Below are 20,292 nucleotides of genomic sequence, written 5' to 3'. Positions count from 1 at the left end.
CATGGCCATAATGATAGGAACCAGCTGGTAATGATATTTGGTGGTTTGACTTTTCTATGCACAGGGGAGTTCCCCCATCTCTCACACACACACACACACACACACACACACACACACACAGAGTAACATTGTTATGTTTTACAAGCTACTGTAAAAGCACATGTGCTTTCTGGACACATGTTGGTTTTCCTATGTAAACAATTCATATGTAAACTTTTTTTTTTTTTTTTTTTTACACATGTTCAACTGCCATTAGATAAGTCAATATTTGCATGTGAAAACTTAATTTCACATGCACAGATAATTAACAGGTGAAAATATCAATGGGAAATCTTCACATATGAAAACCAACATGTGCTCAAAAAGCACGTGTGCTTTGAATTCACATGTGCGTTCAATTCACATGTGACATTTTGTAAGGGATTATCTGACAAGCAAATAAATTTGAGACATTGTCAAGGGAATACTCACTTTCTTACTTTCTTTCTTTCTTTCTTTCTTTCTTATCATATCTTTTGTCTTTTTTGTCATTGATAGAACTGAAGAAGGAGATAGGAGGGGGAAAAATAGATAAAAAAAGATGTGACTGCTTTGTTTTGGCTCAGTACTCCAGGTTAAAGGTGTCATATGTATCATTTTACATTAATAAATCATTACCACATTAACTTTGAGACATGAATATAATTACCATAAACAAACTGGACCATCATTGAGAAGACTGGCAGCCTCTACACTGCATTTTACATTGTGTGCCACTGGGTCGGATTTGGAGGGAAATCTGCTGGATTGCTTTATGGCACAAAACAGGAAGAGGACGCTGTTCTTCCAGAGCAAACTGAGCTAAAGCTTTCAGAGTTTCTGGCAGCAGCTGGTGGAAGGAGTGAAAGGCCACTTCCAACATGTTGATCCTCTTCAGAGAGGGGGAGGGGGGACAGGAAGCAACAGGGTTTATGGGAAATGTGTTTTTTTATTTGAAAGAACACCGGCACTAACGGTAGTACTGGTGCGAGATAGATGCTAGCAATCGTCTCCACCAAGGCCTCATTTGTTTACAGTCAGTATACCAAGTATGATGTTTAAAAATACGACATGTAGCACCTTTAAATGTAGTGGTACGACAGCAGCAAGTACTTGAACTTGGTACTTAGGATTTTTAAGTGACATTTAAGCACTTAAACCTGTATATGACCATGAGCAGAGGGAGGCCTGCAGAAAGAAAGAGGCATGTGAAAAAGTGAAGGGAAGGCAAAGTGAATATTAAAAACTCACTTTTTCTCTCTACATTGTCTCTCTTCTGTATTGTTTTCCTTTTCATGCCTGATGGGATGGGAATATATAGCTATTGCCATCCCTTCCTCCTTCGTCCCTCCTTCACTTCACCTGTTGCTGTCACGAATTCTTTCTCTCTCTCTCTCTCTCTCTGCCTATATCTCTTTTAATTACCTTCTACCTCACTCTCTCCCCTTCCCTCCATTCTCATTTACAAGAACTTTTCACCTGTAACTTTTCACCTGTATGTGTCTCTCTGTGTGTGTGTGTGAGAGAGAGAGAGAGAGAGAGAGAGAGGGGGGGGGGGGGGGAGAAAGAGAGCGAGAGGGAGAAAGAGAAAGAGAGATACACAATGGCAGCTGGTGAACACAGTAATACTGTTACCTTATATCTATTACACACACAGTTACACAGCTGCACACACACACACACACACACACACACACACACAGGGCCACGGCCCATATTAAGTTACATTGTAGAAGAAGGCTGAACAAGTATAAGCGGATTACAAATACCTTGAGTGTGCAATATGGAGGAGATAACACCAGAGGGAGAGAGACAGAGTGAGAGAGAGAAAGAGATAGAGAGATGGAGGGAAGGGCTGGGAGAGCGAGATGGAGATAAAGAAAGAGAGAGGGAGAGGGAGAAAGTGTGAGTCATTCACAAGGAAACCTTCCACCTTCCTTCAAGACAAGCTTTTGATTTTTTTACTCTTCTCATCCTTCTCTTTCTCTCTTTCTCTCCTTTGTTTTCTCCTTTTAGATGATGTGATTAGTTAAAAGCATCCATCCGCTCATCTCTATGATGGAGATGGAAGCAGAGAGAAGGAGTGTGTATATACCGGCAGAGTGTGTGTGTGTGTGTGTGTGCGTGTGCGTGTGCGTGTGTGTGTGTGTGTGAGTGTGAGTGCTTCGGTAACAGCAGAGGTGCCATTCAAACACCACCTCCTCACCTTCTGTGGCCCTTCCCACTCCTAACCTGCTGCCCTCTCTCTCTCTCTCTCTCTCACACACACACACACACACACACACACACACACTAGTCTATTCAAATATGCCGGTATCTAGGTTAGCAAATGTTAGCAGTGCCCTCATCTCTCAAGCAGGTCTGACAAATCCTGTTAAATGCAGGATTACATTCAAACAGAGCACAAGAACACAGTTTCCAGCCCTGCTTCTCTTTAGTAGACCATTCATTTTTTAAACAACATACAATCAGCAATTTGTTAGGCAACACTACCAAAAAAACAGCAACACAGCCAACATGTTCCTATTTCAAGAACGGAATAACTCAGAGAAACGCATCACCACTGGACTTGGTCCTGATTGGCTCCCTCACTAAAAAAATATTGAAATCCTTCCAATCAGGCCAGTTTGCAGCATTTGAACTGGAAAGCCTCCAATCAGCAGGTTTACCTCATTTCATTCTCAATTCATTCTAATTGCTGTCGGCCAATCAGGGTACAGTATTGGGACGACTTACTCTTCAAATTCATTCAATATTAACTAATTCAATTCAACTTAACTAAATTACATTCATCTGCAAAACATTACAAAAAACATTATTCTTATCCTGAGCCAGGGTATATTTGAAAACAAAATCATGAAAACTGAAACATATGGAGCCTTTAATCTAGTTTACATACCCTTGTTCTGTTGTTCTGGCTGTTCATTTAGCCTAGCGATGTGAATCTACTGTAGTTTAGATAGCTTATGACTTATCAGAATTATCAGAATTCATGGCTGATTTCCAACTTGGGCACCCTAATAAAACAGCAACATTAACAGTGAATATCGACATGGCTTTCTGATGAGCTCTTCGCACATAAAAAAACATCAAGAGAAAGTCAAGCGACAAGGAAATGTACATGGAATTTGAATGTTTCTTTTGATACATCTAGCCATTGAATTGTGTAGTTCATACTGGTCAGGTTGTGGCTTTCTGTTTTGGTTGTTGCCTGCTTTTACTGGTCAGACTGGCTTTCTGTTTTGGTTATTGACTGGTTTTACTGGTCAGACTGGCTATCTGTTTTGGTTTTTGCCTGTTTTTACTGGTCAGACTGGCTTTCTCTTTTGGTTGTTGCCTGCTTTTACTGTCAGATTGTGGCTTACTGTTTTGCTTGTTGGCTGGTTCTACGGGTCATATGAAGGTTTTGTTGTTAGAGGTCCTGGGGTCCCAGATAGGCAGATAGGGGGAGCCACTGAGCAGCTGACAGACAGACTGTTTCTATATGTGTTCCAACTATAGTTCTGAATGTGCTGTATGTGTTGGAAGTATGAGGGAAAAGCAAGGCTCTACTTTTGAATCTTCCTCTCACCTCACATCTCTAATGTCTTTTAAATCCAGTAATTATAGTACCAGATCACAGGACTGGTTAGTTTAGTTAGTAGGTTGGTTTCTGCTACCATGCACCTTCTAAATGGAACAGACTGCAAGCCACTTTGAAATGAGAATTTCTTGCCATCCTCAGTAATTTTAAAGCAATTATATCTCACATTTTCTATGATGTTTGTGATTGCTTTTAGAAATGATTGTCCTTGTGTGATGCTGACTGTTTGAATTGTATTGTGTATTTTCTGTCATTTTTATGAATGCTTTTTGTTCTCAGGTCTCTCTTGATAAAGGAAATCTTGATCTCAATCAGATATATTTCCATAAAGTGTAAAATACTACTCAGCCAGTCAAAGTTGATGGCTGATTATTCATGAACTCATATGGGGGAATGGCTGCCAAAAAGGTTAAAATGTTTTACAAAAGTGAAATACTGATTTTAGAGCCTTGCTTCAGGTTAGCACTGAGATCAAAGCAGGGAGAGTCATTAATTCCACCCCAAAGCCATCCTGCAATGGAACTAATCAGGTTACTAGTTGTCTAGCCAACCTGATAGTCATAAATTAGCATAAAAACACACTTTGGGGTAGTGTAGGGGTGTACCATCTCCCCATAAAGAAGGCTGGTCAAAACCCCGGGCGTTTATGGCTCAAACGTTTAAGAGAAGTCATGAAGAAAACATTGTTTTGCTGGAGCAATTTCATTTTAGTTTTTAAACCGCCCAGTGGTGCTTCTAGTGGTAAGCCTTTTTCCTCATTATCCAGCAAAACAACATCCCCCAAAGGAACAAAGAGATCTTCTGTGAGGACCCATGTACAACACAGGTATACAAAACACCATGTGTTTACTTGATCAATGGGTAATTCTCTCCTTTAGCTATTTGTGGCCTTTCATATCATGCTGTTTCGTGGACAAAGTCCTTTACGGCACACATGGAAATCAAACCCCGATCCTTGCATTGTTAGTACTATAGGGATGGAGGTTAGGGAGGCAATAACCAACAGAAATATAAAGAAACAACCAGACAACAACAAAAACATGACATTATATATGACAAGGTGATTAAATGTGACTCAGAATGAGAGTTTGCATATTTCCACATTTGTGACTATGGGCTATTATTGACATTATTATGATAAATAGAAGAGCGAGTCCACTTGTCAGTCTCACAGAAATATTTTATTTGTGTATTACATTTTTTGACTGAATTTACATTTTAGGCATTATCCAGAGCTACTTGTATTAAATATATCCAGAGGAGAAGTAGGGAAAGAGAGATAGCAATGCTAATAAGTGTGTTTTTTAGCTGGCTAGCCTGAGAGACGGACAGACTGGCCTACCCACTCAACAGCCTTGCAGACACACATACACACGCACGTACACAGCTAACCAGCCTTTGTTAGTGTCATAATCACACATTCAGTAGAAGCCATATGACACTAGAATTAGCTGCCAAGGACAGACAAGGCGATGTGGGAGAGTGTGTGTTTGTATGTGAGAGAGAGAGAGAGAGGCAAATAGGGAGAAAGCGAGGCCGTGTGTACGTGTGTGAAGTTTCTCAGTAAAATCACCCATATGCTGAGGTCAGCCACACTATCACTAGCTTTCCAGACACTTTGGGGAAGGCCAGCATTTGAGTGTGTGTGCGTGTGAGAGAGAGAGAGCGAGAGAGAGAGATAGAGAGAAACACACACAGAGAGAGAGAGAGAGAGAGAGAGAGAGAGAGATGGTGGTTATTTTCTTTAAAGTGGAAACCATTACTCCTTTGTGTAATTACTGCAAAGGTTTCAAGTCACTTGCTGCTGAAAAAAACAGTGATGGTGGTTTGCGATGGAATATATGGCTTTCTAGTGTCTTTTTTTCTTTCAGGTGACACATGTGTTAACTGGACAAGGGTTAGATTGATATATGGGGTTCGGCCTCATTTAAATCAACACATATTGGCCAGTTCATGCCATCCACCTCTAATATGGTGGATATGATGCAATTTGCTGGATTTTATTACTTAGAATTAGAATCCCGGGTTTCAGTGGAGAGTTTTGGTGTCCCATGATGGTCTAAATGCTGTTTCAGAGGCTTTTCCACCCTGGCAAGATTCTGAGGGAAACACTGAATACTTGGAGGGGGGGGGGGGAGGGGGGGGGGGGGCATGAACGTGGTGAAATTGAAAGATATAGAATATTGGCATAAAATATCAGCTATCAGCAGCTTCAGTACAAAATCATTGATATCAGTATCAGCCTTTGAAAATCCATATCAGTCTCATCAAATGGGATCAAAAAGGCCTCATCAAACAATCATTGCCACACACACACACACACACACACACACCTTTCCCACCTCCATAGACACCGTACTGTCCAATTCCCTCTGCAGTGTATTTAATTATCTCCATTAGCACTGACGCAATTTAATTACCACCACGGTAATCGCTGACGAATCACGACGCTCCAAACGGCATGAACTACCTTCCTGGTTACGGCGAGAGACTGAATCTTATTGGTCACCGGGGGACACACCCACGCCACATCAGCACAAAAAAAAAATAGTCTCACACTTCTCATTCCACACCTTAAAATACTTTTTTTCTAACCAGGTGAGATTCTCTTTTATCTTGCCTTGGACAAATAGGGAGGGAGGAAAAAAAGACCCAGAGATGGATGGAGAGATAGATGGATAGATGGATTGATAGAGGCAGACAAGCAAATAGACAAGTAGATAGAAAGATGCAAAGGGAATCTGTCCGACTGTGTGAAAGCACTATGAGTAAGAGGGATGTAGTGAAGGAGGAGAGAGGGGCCATAGTGGCAATGTCCTAATGATGTAGAAGAGTAAAAAGGAGAGGGAGAGATAAAGAGAGAGAGAGAGAGAGAGAGAGAATGAAGGAGTCAATGAGGGATTCAAAGAGAAGGGTAGATGAAGAGCGAGAGAGAGAGAGAGAGAGAGAGAGAGAGAGAGAGAGTGGTAATGTCCTAATGATGTAGTGGCTGTCAGAGCATTTGCTTCAGAGGCCAAATGATCCTGTAAGAACAGCAGAGCTATCGATCCAGCTATTACACAGCACCACATACTAATGACTTTGTGTGCGTGTGTGTGTGTGTGTGTGTGTGTGTGTGTGTGTGTGTGAAAGAGAGAGAGAGAGAGAGAGAGAGAGAGAACGAGATAGAGCAGCAGAATGATAGAATGTAAGACACAGATAGATATTGTGCTGTGTATGAGAAAAAGGGGAGTAAGAGGGAAGAGGGGGAAAGACGGTGAAAGAGGAAATGTGTGTGTGTGTGTGTGTATGTGAAGGTGTGTATACTTATGGGTGTTTGTGTGTGTGTGTGTATGTGCATGTAATTCTCTGACATGACAGCTCGTCAATACTCCCATTACACTACGACAGATATGAAACCCAATCTGAACCTGATCTTCTTGATATCCGATCTCGGTTCTCACCTTGAATACTTCCAATACCTCCTGACCCACACACACACACACACACACACACAAATATCATCTTGTCATCCAAAGTCATATCTGTCAGTAATCACCAAACTGCAATAGTAAGAAAGAGTCAAACACCAACAACAGTTTTTACATTCAAATCATACTGAAATGATTCATTATTCGGTTTGAAAACTGTACTATAAACACTAAACACTAAACACACACTGGGTTCCAGGGGGTCCCCAGCAAATTGATGAATTGTTAAGCTTCATTATTTCATTTAGAAGAACAATTATTGAATGTAGAAGAATGACTATTTTGATCATAGTTTCACTGTTATCTCTCTACCTACAATACAGATAGTCATGGAATTCTGGACAAAATCATATCTAACAATGAAAATATTCTCAGATTTGGGTCTAAGAGACAAAATCTCATCAAATGGGGATCTGTGGCTCTAATGTGGACTAAATTAGGGGTCATTAAGATGAAAAAGGCAAAGAAAAAAAAAAATGCCTGGTTACGAGGTTTTCTGCGTAACTGCAGTGAAAGCTTTGCCTGTCACCACAAGTAAAAAGACCATCATCTACCGGGGTCCCAAGACTCGGCGAGACTGAGAAACGCTGCTGTAGAATTTATTAGGCTGAACGCTCTTCCCCATCTCCCTATCTCACTCTGTCTATCCGCCGCGCTCTCTCCTTCTCCCTCTGCACTTCTGGTAATGGATTCGGACTAAATGGGTTCTGAGAAACACAAGTGAGGAGAGGAAGAGGGGAAGGAGGAGAAGAGGAGTCGAGGGAAGGAGAGGGGAGTGGGAGGACTTGTTGCTTGTGTCCTTGTAGCATCCGATAACGTAATAACCGGTGGGTAATGTAATAACGTGTCAAAATATAATAAAATAGCCCTCTAAATACATTGAAAATGTAACTAAACCTGACTTTTTTTTTTCTTTTCTTCAAAGTCTTGTACATTATTACACTGACAATTATTAAATTATCTGGGGTGGGACTTTTTTTGACTGCTATAATATCAGTCTGAAGGTGTTTTAACATTATCTGGTGATTTATAACTATAATAATTAGCATTATTATTATTATTTGCTATTATAATAGCATTATTTATTACATTTTACACCCATTCAGAGGGGCATTTTATTACATTATCAGTTGCTGCACGCCTATTCCCCAATCTCTCTACACTATATCCTAAAAACATAAAATCAACTGTACTTGGATGGAGCAGAGAGGAGAATAGCTGCAATCAGACAGAGTAGAAAGAGAGAGAGAGAAGAGAAGAGAAGAGAAGAGAAGAGAAGAGAAGAGAAGAGAAGAGAAGAGGGAGAGCGATGCTGTATAGAGAATGATATAATGTTAGCCACTTGATGGAATGAAGTGTCTTCCCCATGTTAGCGGCGCCAAAGTTAAACCCTCTAGTCAGTTAGTCTGTTATTCATTGATTTCTCTGGTCAGCGCTAGATTGCTATTGAATATGACTGGCACCATGGCTCTGTGTGTGTGTGTGTGTGTGTGTGTGTTCATCCTGTGAACTCAAGTACATTTCACTTGCTGGTGGAAAAACAGTCTTATTTCTCTGAGTACACGTGACCTCTCCATTGGCACAAGTGAGAATGTGCGCATACCCACACACACACACACACTCCCACAAACACCCACACACCCACCCACACACACACACACAGACAATCAACTAGTTCTTGGAAGTGTGTGAAAGATGAGCCTGAAATATATCTGCAGTCAGTAACTGCACTCTTTCTCTAATAAACATACTTACTGCTTCTCTCTACGCCCTCTCGCTGTGAGAGAAGAAAAATATATTAAATTATTTATTCCTGAAGGCGGTTTTTGTCTTGAACGTACAGCGCCAGCTGAATGAAAACATAACCGACATTAATATCTATCAGCTCTGGAGCATGGTTGAAAATAAATTGTCTTTAAATGCATCCTTGTGAACACATATGTATAATCTCTGTATATGCACCTTTAATATTGTGATGCTCTGTCTTCTCAAACACCTAAGTCTATTGTCTCTTCTTCTACCCTGAGGTGTGTGTGTGTGTGTGTGTCTGTGCATGTACATACACACATATGTGCATGTGTATGTGTGCATGTGTGTATAGTATAGGATAAATATCTAATATACGCGGCTCAGTAACAATAGTATTAATAAATCTGTCCTGAGCATATGAACGCTGCGAGAGGGCTACCTGATGTATAGTTTAATAAGCCTGCAATATAAATATTTTAATAAATACATATTATTCTAAACAGCAGAGGAAATTTGTAGGCGCAGGCACACACACACATCCCAGTGAGAGGTTATGAGCAATCTAACAGCGCTGTCTGCTGCAGTACCAGTAGGGATGACTTCACTTGGCTGCATTGCTTTCGGCATTACTTCTAGCAAATGTACATAGTAAACGCAAGGTAAACAAGATTTTTTTTATATGCTCTTAATCAGTTTTGGAAACTGTCAGTCTTTCATCCAGAAATGTATTCTCATCAGGGTGGAAAAGCCTCTGAAACAGCATTGAGACCATGAGACACTAAAACTCTCCATTAAAAGGCAGAAAAAAAGAATAACATGAATAAAAAATGCATGCAGACATGTGTTGAATTCGATCAAAATGCTACATTAGAGTCAATTCAGGTTAAACCAGTCTAGTATTGATCAATTCTACAATAAATATGGAATCAATCAAACTGCATCATATCAGAGGTGGACCACACTGACTGGACCAGATTCCATTTTTAATACAAAATATCAGCCTAATCAGCTAAACAATATATTAGTCTAATTAGTCTCACTTTAATTAGACTAATTTAACCTTTTGGGGAAGAAGACCACTAAACACAGTTGGTGAATATACAGACAACAGGAGTTAATATTATCCTTATTTTTATCATACAATTTGGAGCAATTTAAAAGGGTGGAAGTAACAAATTTCCGCTCATTACTGTGATTGAGTGGCTTTGTTTGTGTACTTTTTTTACTAGTAGTAGTAGTAGTTTTTGAAGATATTAATTCTACTTTTACCAAAGTATATTTTGCCTGGAGTATTATTTCTCACAACATTTGGAATTGCATTTTGAATTTGAATGTTTTTTTTGTCTCTTCACACGCATTGCCTCAGAAACTAGCCAGTGGTAAACTGGCCAATCGCATAGCCATTAGCAGTGAAGATCCAACAGCAGAGAAGAGTAAACTTTTTCTATATTTACTTGTTCATTTTCTTCAATTAAAAGAACCAAGTTTGAACCTTCTCCTCTCCTCTTTTTTTTTTTTTACATTGCATGCATTGCATACACTACTCTGGAAAAAAGTATCCTGATAACTTTTACTCTCAGGACATTTTAAATACCCACCGGTATTTAAAATGTCCTCAGAGTAAAAGTAGTGGTAGTGCTTTTTCAACCCTGACACACACGCACACATAGACATAGACACACACACACACACACACACACACTGACAGAGAGGCAGTAACCCATCTGACACTGCTGCACTTCCTCAATTAATGAGAGAGCGAGCGAGAGAGAGAGAGAGAGAGAGAGAGAGAGAAAGAGAGAGAGAGAGAGAGAGAGTGTGTTTGTGTGAAGAAGGATTTGTTCTTCAGTCAACCTACTGGTTAAGTAAAGGTTAAACAAACTCATGACCGAAAAAGTCAATAGAATGCTGACAAAAATGTCATATTTAGACATGCATTGGTTACATACATTTTTTAGTTTAAGATTATGGATTGTATATTTAAAATTTGCAATTGAAAAAAAATTGTTTGTGTTTTTAATTTAAATTTTTAATGTTTTTAAACTTCCCAAAGTCTCAGATCACCAATAATTACAAACAACCAATGCTAAGGAGCCCATACAATATTCCTGTGGTCATAGAACGATTATGTAAGAGCAAAGTGTGGGGAAAAGACGCAAAATAGAGGCCAGCATATTTCAATTCCACGTTTCAAACAATGCCATTGATGTCGCCTCACACGGCGCATCACTGGTGGCCATTGTTCCTGCGATAAAGAAGTCTTATTCACTGTTGAGAGCCGTGATGATTTCTAAAGATCCTGTCATTCCCTGTCCGGCGACAGCTTAATAATAACAGCACTTAGAGAGGAGAGAATCACGCTAATACGCTCTGTCTTACAAGCCACTTCAACATTAGAAAAATAGAAAAATTAGAAGAAAAAAAAAGAGCTCTGATTCACAAGTACTCTGATACACTGAGTAGAAAGAAAATAGAGAGACAAAGAAAGAGGGATAAAAGATAGAAAGACAAAACAAAGAAAGAAAATAATGGATAATGCATAGACTCAGTGGACACAAGCTGGCTGATAGCGGTTCGGTTAACACTGTAAGAGATGTAAAGGTATTGATTTACTTTCACAAAATAAAAGAACATCCATCTTGGTCCATTTTATGTTCCTGTCTGTCCACATCTGTCTACCTTCCTGTATGTGTGTCTGCGTGTTAGTCAATAGGTGGCTTTCTGGCAGCCATATTGGAGGTCCTCAGCTCTCGGGCAATAGTGGTTTCTAAATTTTCTAAATGTACGACTTGTCCGTCTCAACAGAATTCAATAGACATGGTTAATTTCTATGCTGCTTTTGACCGGGAACTGATCATTTTTGTTTTGTGTTTAGATCAGCTTGTTAGCTAGCTAACTAGTATTCTTGTTGTAAACACATCTGATTTGAGCACTGGCTAACGTATCTAGTAGAAGCTAGCATTAGTAGTGGCTAGTCGTTGCATGTTAACATTTAAATTAGTTGCTTTGCTGAATTAGCCTGCTGGCTATTAAGCTAGCTAAAAACCCAGCTGTTTGTTCAAGTTAACTGAGCTGACTCCTCTCACACTACAGTGTATTGGAAGCAAGATGATTTCTTGTTTTTTCCCTGAGAATCCATGCTTTTACATGTCCACGTTAGCATTGTGGCTAATCAGCACTCATTCGCTAAAAGGGTTCCTGAATAATAAGTAGCTAGCTCCCATGTTGCTTGCTGCCAGCAACTGCCGCTTTGCTCACTGTAATTTTATATAACTACCTACAGTTAATAAAATAAGGATTAAATAAAATTACGGCTCCCAGATTCTTCGAGACTTCCACACTCTGCAAAAAACACCACTGCTACAAAGAAGTTTGCTACTGCTGGAAATCACGTCGACAACTGACATCATTACACTTTTTATCAACAAGCACAGATCCTGTACAGGCCCACGGTGCGTGTTCAATTCCATTCATTTCAATGTGATGCATTGAACTGTGGCCATGCCCCTTACTCAAATCACATGTCTTGTGGCTATGTTGCATTCTGGTCTATTTTCTGCTACTGTTGCTGGAGAAATTGATATCTCTGCCTCTTCTACAATGGATTTCTAGTCTAGTCTAGAAAGAAGCCCTCGCTCTTTGATTCTGAGGGACTGACACCAAAACTTGACATTTACCGTTGATGTTTTATATCACTGCAACATTTTCTACTATCAGCTGCGCTAGAAATATCTCGACATGGTGTCACATCTATGTTTGGCCAGCTACCTACGGGAATAAGAAAAATACATCACCAAACAACAAAATGGGCCAAGGAATGGAAGGTACATCACAGAAATAGTTGTTTTTAAGGTTTTTATGTCTTTTAGAGTGGATTTTCCCTTTACGATTCATAGCTCATGGACAATGTAAGAGAAACATGGGGGTAAAGAAAATCCATCTATCTCTGTTTTGCTCTTTATCTGTTTCACTGTTGTTTCTCACTGTTTTCTCCCCCTGCCTATTTTCTTATCTGTCTGGCCTACCTGTCTACCTGTGTTGTCCAGCAAATATAGTTATCTGTATTGTTTTGGAGGTTGGGAAACATCACTCTATCCCTCCTCTCCAATCACTCTATCCACCGCTCTACTTACCATTCTCTTTTTCTCCCTGACTTCAACTTTTTATCCTTCTGTATTTACCTTGCCCTTCATGTCCTTCACTCTGTCTTTCTGTCATTTTGGACTCCACTGCTTTTTTAAAACTGTCATTAGCACGAGTTGATATCACAGTTGAGAGTTAGATGCTAAACTGGATTTTGTTTGATGAATATGTCTTATAGTATTAATGTGCCAACTGCTTCCAACTGTGTAAGCACACTCACAAAATAGCATTAATACTGTATGTGTTTATGTAAAATTCAGACCTATTTGCTAGTCCTTAAATTTTAGAGGGAAGACTTCAAATAATATTTCAGCTAATGTTTTGGTAGGTTGCTAGTGTGATGAGCCATACTGAGATGACTAATAAAATGGCTGACGTGCATAAAGTCTGTCTTATTGTTTCTCATGCTATGTTCTTACTTACTTTTGTTCTTTTCTTATTCATTCTTTTTCTTCTCGTCATAAAAGAAGAAAAATCTGTAATGTTTTGTGCAGAAACAACCTCTGCAGAAACACACTCTTGCATACAAATACACAAACACACACACACCACACACACACACACACACACACACACACACAGTCACAGAGATACACGCACAAAATTGCAGAAGCTTGCACACAAAAATGCACACTCAGACAAGCACACACTCACTCATACAGAACAAATGCATACACAAACTCATATGCACACACACACACACACACACACACACACACGCTCTGGCTGTGGTCCATTCAGATGTGCTAATTGTTGGTTGGTTCTTTGAGGATCAATCTGTCACCTGGAATGAAGTAGAAAAGTCTGCTGGCCTCTAACTTCTCTCGCTTTCTTCTTTCTTCCCCTCTCTCTGATGTTCTCTGTGACTCGTTTTCTCTTGCTGCTGAGTGTAATTGCCCTTAGAAAAGGGAATTATGCTTTAAACATATATTGTGTTACTTTTCCACAGAGTTGAGTGGCGTTGAGTTACAGTAGTAATACTACCACTTTTCCCAGTAATGAGTAGTAGTGGAAGTATTGTCACTACTTTGATGAGAAATGGTACAAACGTTGTCTTTCTCTGGGTGGAAGTATTCCCACTACTTTGAATATATCCAGTAAAAGGACGACGAGAACATTGGACATCAACGCTGTTTGGTTTGCTGATCATTCACAGGAGCGGAAACTGAGACCCAAGATGCATTGAGGAGGGATTGTAATCCGAATACCCAAACCAGCTCTGGAGGCGGTAAGGGACGCATTTGGCCACATTAACAACAAAGTGTAAATGCAGAACGTCTACAATGCACATTAGGAGCAACATTAATGTACATGAACTTTCGCGCATGGATCCACACAGGAAGCACAAGCAAAACAAACACACGGAAGGCACATCGGCCTTTAACACCCTACCAAAAATGGACTGTCACGATACTGGTGGATGGGGAACAAGCGAGAAACGGTGTTTACTGTCAGTTTTAAAGGATGCAAATATTACGAGAGGAAGTGACGTTCGTAACAATCTGGTGAGTGAAAGAGAAATTGGATTTCAGTGTCTGTACCGGAGACGCGTTTTAGGTCAGGTGTAAATATAATCCAGCTACGTCAGATCTAGACACAATCCAGATACAGGACACATTATAATGGCAGGTATAATTTTAGAATGAGGAGCGGATGCAGTCGCCAACACTGCTTTTCGTGTTCATGCTTAAATAAAGTCATAGCAATAAGTGTGAGGTGTTTGAGCATCTGTGTGTCTGCGTACTGTGTATGTGTGTGTGTGTGTGGTATGTGTGTGTGTATGACACAAGCTAAGGTTATAGTGTTAAGCGGCTTAGTGATGCCAAATGGATTAACTGTTTTGTTGACACATAGTAAAGTAATCTGGTTAGCAAAGATGAGGTGCACCCCTCTTTCTCCCTCTCTTCCTGTCTGTTTCCGTCGCTTCCGTTCACTCTTTTCTTTTTCTTTCTTTTTTCCTCGCTTTCCATCACATTCTGCCCGTCTCGTTCTCCCACTCTCTTTGTCTCTCCTCTCTTTCTCTCTTCTGTCTGTCTCTCTCTCTCTATTAATCTTGTTAAGGAGAGGCCAGACAAACACCCTAATAAAATGCTCTAACACACATGCACACACACACACAAACTCCCTATATCCCTCGCTTTCTTTCTCTCTCTCTCTCTCTCTCTCTATTAATCTTGTTAAGGAGACGCCAGACAAACACCCTGATAAAAAACTCTAACACACACACACACACACACACACACACACTTTTTCAGCATTAAGCATTAAGAGACGGAGAGAGGAGGTCAGCTAATATGTCTTAAGCTCATTACTATGGCACTAAAACTAGACATCTGTCTGTTTTTCTATGCTTCTATCCTTCCATCCTTCATCCTTCTATAATAACGCATTGTCTTGCAATTTTTACCTATCATTCATTTGGTATATTTTTTCTAATCATTTAAATGTTACAAGTGTATGTTTTTTCTTTATCCCCCAATGAGCTCACACTTCAGTTTGGGGTCTGTTGATGCAGTTTGAGTTTCTGTAGGTGGCGCTCTTTTCTTTGTGTATTCAGCCATGGTGGCTATTGCTGCTCATAATAACTACCCAGTTCTTCTTTTATTTATTACAAACAAACCGGAAACTTAAAACACATCGCTTCCTGTGCGGCAGAGGATAGACACCAGGTGTTCAGAACAGCAAATGCAAAATCTTTCATGAACTGTATATAACACAATAGTGATGCAACCTAGAGCCAATTGGTGGATCTCAATCAGTCATCCTGCCTGTATTTTTCAATACATAGTCCTGTAGATAGTTGAGATCATACAAATTGGCTTGGTGGACTCTGTTATAATTTTAATTATTATTTCATTGATCTATCTATCACTGTATCTTTCTTTCTCAGTCTCTGTAGTTGAGGTCACCGATATCAAGTGACTGGGCAAGTGACAGCTGGGCACCCTTGGGTCCAGACACTACAAGTGTGTATTTGTGTGTGTGTGTGTGTGTGTGTGTACGTTGGGGAGCCAGCCAGACGTCTCAAGTCTAATATTTCCTCTCAGGAGAACAAATAACGCCAAGAGGCTTCTCCCTCTCCCTCTTTTATTCGCTCCTCTCCTGGCTTCTCCATTCATCTCCTTTGAATTACGTTGCTTCTTCTTCTCCTCTTTTCCTCTTCTCTCTCCTCTGATCTTTCCATCTCTTCTCCCCTGCTCCCCTTCTCCTCTGTTATCTCTTCTTTCTCTCTCTTCCTCTTGCAACAAAGCGGCCGATCGAATCACAGAAGTCGGCTTACGTTACTGTACAAACACGCACACACACACACACACACACACACTATGACTACAGGGAACACACAAACACTCTCTCTGTTGTGAACTGGGGTCAGTATCAAGGGACTGAGCAACAATAGGAGTCTCGGTGGAGGCGACGTATCGTCTGCTGTTTACAGCGCGGTAACTAGACTATCGGTTCCATTCAGAGTGGAGAGGCAGCACGAGAGAGGAGGTGAAGAAGAGAAAGGGAGAGCTGAAGAACAGGTGAGGCAGCTGCTGTGTAGGGCTAAGTGTCTCACCACCTCATCTGACTCTCAAAGGAGTCCCTCCGCGCGGGCTCAATGCCGCGTGCGTCACAGAGAGGCCGAGGCTAAAGGCTAATTCGACAAGTCTGCGGCTACAAAGTTTGGAACAGTTAGTGTATTTTTCACTGATTCGGTATTACCTTTCATAACGCTACACCATAGCTAGGAGAAAAAAAACTCAATAAAATTCCTCCTGAGCTTACCATCAACCCCAGCGATGGATGTAACCGTTCTTCAAGCATTGTTTTCCTGTAGCCTTTCAAATAAAAGTTGTAGAGAACTGGGAAGCTTTGAATGGCGGTAATCAACTTCTCCTCCTATTGTTCATGAAATGAAATCATATCGGTAGTAGGTCTTTGTCTGATGGTGATATATCTTGGATTGAATCTGCCGGCAGCCAATGTTTTGCGCTGATGCTCAATATCTTTCAATTTGACCATTTTCATGCCAAATAATTTCAATGAACTATTGTATTCAACTATTGTATTCAGCGTTTCCCCCAGAATTAGAATCAGCTCAGGTTAAGGTATTCCCATAGACAAACAATGTAGTACAATTCTAGTAATCAATCATCATATCATATCACATACTGACTAGACCAGATCTGAGGACAATATCGGACCCATATGTTGGCCTAACCCTAGATGTGACCATCTGAGGACCTGTTTGAAGCCACATCTCCACTCTGTTAATACCTTGCGAGCATGCATGTAGATTTATGTGCTCTTCTAAGTCTTTTCAAAATGAGGTGCAAGCACGCGCGCACGCGCGCACACACACACACACACACACACACACACACAGCTGCACTTTAAAGAGTCAATTAGCCTTTGAAAACTTGACGACTACTCACTTTTAGAGATGGGAAGTGTATCCTCCAGAGCTCTGACATCAACAGCATAATGCCATTTAATAAAAACATTATCAAACTTAATATAGGAAGTACAACTACTCAGCACTTTATCTCACTGTTAATTACAGTACTGCATCTCTTAATGAAAACCCAGTGTGTGTGTGTGTGTGTGTGTGTGTGCGCGCGCCTTAATGAAAATATTGTGTTTCCGTGTGTGTGTATGTGAAATCAAATACAAGTCCTTTATTAAGTATGGAACTCGCACCTGTTAGGGAAAACTACCTTGAGGATAATGAATAGGCTTCACACACGTTCATGCACAAGCACACACACACAAATGCGTACACACATACAAAACTGAATAGAGATCTGTACATGCATTCACACACAAAGACATATATAAAAGTACACTGACACGCACACGCACACACACACACACACACACAGAAACACACAGACAAACTAATGACTGCTCAGCTAAATTGTGATCATTAATTATATTCATTAGTGGGACATTCTTTTGTGTATGGCCCCCACTCCTTCGTCTTTCTCCCTGTGTGTGTGTGTGTGTGTGCGTGCATGTATCTGTGTGCGTGTCTCTGTGTGTGTGTGTAAAAAACCTGCGTGAGGGGTCCACATGGAAGAATGCAACCAGTTCTCAAATGTATCTACGTTTTCCACATAAAAAAAAAATTGTAAAAAACCCAGCTTTCTGTCAGCAGTTATTTTTGGATTCTTCTGCTCTCGTGGAGCTTACACCGGCTTAGAAGGTAGTGCGACTTTGAGAAAAAATAGTTCCTATCCAAATAGAACACAACTATTGACAGAAAGCTTGTTTTTTTTTTTTTTCAAGATAACATATAACACCAGTATGATTATACTGTGGGCGGAGCAGGCGGCTAGCGAAGTTATGGTTCCTACTAATAGGGATCATGACGGAAAACATGTTATTTGGGCCCAGGGTTCAAAATACCCAGCTATTCCTTTAACACTTGTTTCTAGAAAATTCCTAAAATAAGTGAAACTGCATTGGAAACAAGTGGAATTATTTCACTTCAGTGGCAGAATTTTTCACTCTTTTTTGAAGAAAATAAGATTTGAAGGCTGAATGTGAGACTGAATGACTTGTTAAGAGAGACAGTGTGCAGTGTAACAGGTGTAAAGAGAAACTGGTAACAATGCTAAGCAGTTAGCTGCGTCACGTGAATGTCTTGGGCATTAACGACAAAATGTGAATTTTCCAACATTTTCTAAATGTTTAGTTGCCAATTTCTCTATGATTTTACACTTTTCAGACACTGTGTAGTAGTAGTAGTGCGGGCCGGACATTCAACAATAAGGTGTACCTCTAATTCTCCAGCTGCTTCTCTAAAGCTGCCAACACAGCGCATGTACCTATCAGAATGAAGAAATATTCACGTCCATGTGTTCACACGTTCAAAGGGCCGAGGTCAAGACCGGAAACTTAGTAATTCAGGAGAACGAGCGGATATGGAAGGGTGCGTGTCTATATGTGTGTGGGAGATAAAAGGACGGCCTGAGCGAAGGATAGAACAAGGCAACAGAAGAAATAAAGAACCTGCCAGTCAAGACTGGTTGAGAGTGACAGAATAGAATAAAGAAAATAAAAGCACGCCCAGTCACGAACCACTCCTGCACTCTGATAGACAGACATTTAGACAGACAGAAAGACAGATCGTTTAACATGTCATGTACTGATGATAGACAGAAGGAAAGCCAAAGAGGGAGTTAATGAAAAAAACAAAAAACAGATGCCATCTTACCATTGTCGCTGTCCGACTTGTTCTCGTGCTCGGTGTCGGTCAGAGTCAGCGCCGAGTTGGAGCGGCTGGACAAACAGGAGCTCCTCCCCGACGATTTGCCCAGACCCCCGCGGCCCCACAGCCGCATGGCGCGCTCCGGTGACATCACGGCCTGGCTGTCGCCGTCCAGGTCCTGGGCTGTCCCGACCGAGTAGCCGCGGTGGGGCAGGCCCATCTCGGAGCAGAAGGCCAGGCCGCGGCGCGACGCCGGCTCACAGATCCCCAGCTGACGAAGACTGAAATGCTGACCTGAAACAGTGAGGAGGGGGGGGGGGGGGGAGATATGCTGAGGTGTTATGGTGAGCACACATACACATGCACACACACATAAACTCAGATGCAAACACACACACTGGTTACTACAATGTCCAATATGCCCCTGCTGGCTTTTGAATGATTTCTATAACTACATGTTACTACAAAATGACTACAAAATTTACTGTATTAGAGATGAGATTATCAATTCACTACCTACTGAGGTAGAGCTACCTAACTTCTGATCCATCTCTTGATCAAGCATCTGGTGCCATGGAGACTACCGGTGTCCTCTCGCAGTTTGAGACTGTCTCCCTAGATGTCTTTTCTAAAATAGTACTTTCCTCTAAATCATGGGTCTCAAACTCGCGGCCCGCGGGCCAATTGCAGCCCGCGAGACGATATTTTGTGGCCCCCACCTTAATATGAAAGTTTAATGTTAGTGCGGCCCGCGAGTTTTATATGGATGGCACTTTACAGTATTGTGTGCGGAGCTGAACGAACCTACCAATCACGGTGGGGTATATGGCTCTCGGGGGTGGGACATCGACCGGGCTTGATGCAAGCAGAGAAACATTTCTCAATGAGTGAAAGTTACAGCAGCGTTGCCATGGAGAGTTTTCTTCCGTGCCTGGCTGGCTGCCTCGTTTCTATTGGGCACACGCGGACATTCGTCCCAGCGCGCTGCGTTCACAACACTTCCAAAAAAAAGATTTTAAAGTTGCTGCCCAGCGGGACATTATACGTATATATGTCTCTCTCTGACAAAATAAATCAAAGTGATGCGTACGCGGCGGGATAAAAGAAAAGTAAGGAACTCAATGTAGCCTAAT

At 41.0% G+C, this 20,292-nt stretch overlaps 1 protein-coding gene across 5 annotated transcripts in view; it reads right to left on the bottom strand.

The window, feature by feature from the left end:
* tenm3 (teneurin transmembrane protein 3) overlaps nucleotides 1–20,292 on the bottom strand; it is a 284,166-nt gene that overhangs the window by 248,429 nt on the left and 15,445 nt on the right. For 3 of the 5 annotated variants that reach the window (XM_078282759.1, XM_078282760.1, XM_078282758.1), the window contains exon 4: nucleotides 19,166–19,453. The exons of the other annotated variants lie outside the window; for them this stretch is intronic. In XM_078282759.1, coding sequence (XP_078138885.1) covers nucleotides 19,166–19,453 — 288 coding nt within the window. The remainder of the gene's footprint in view (nucleotides 1–19,165; nucleotides 19,454–20,292) is intronic. 5 annotated transcript variants of the gene reach the window in all.

The sequence above is a fragment of the Centroberyx gerrardi genome, chromosome 3, assembly GCF_048128805.1.
Source record: "Centroberyx gerrardi isolate f3 chromosome 3, fCenGer3.hap1.cur.20231027, whole genome shotgun sequence".
Lineage (NCBI taxonomy): Eukaryota > Metazoa > Chordata > Actinopteri > Beryciformes > Berycidae > Centroberyx > Centroberyx gerrardi.
This window is presented reverse-complemented; position numbering and strand designations above follow the sequence as displayed.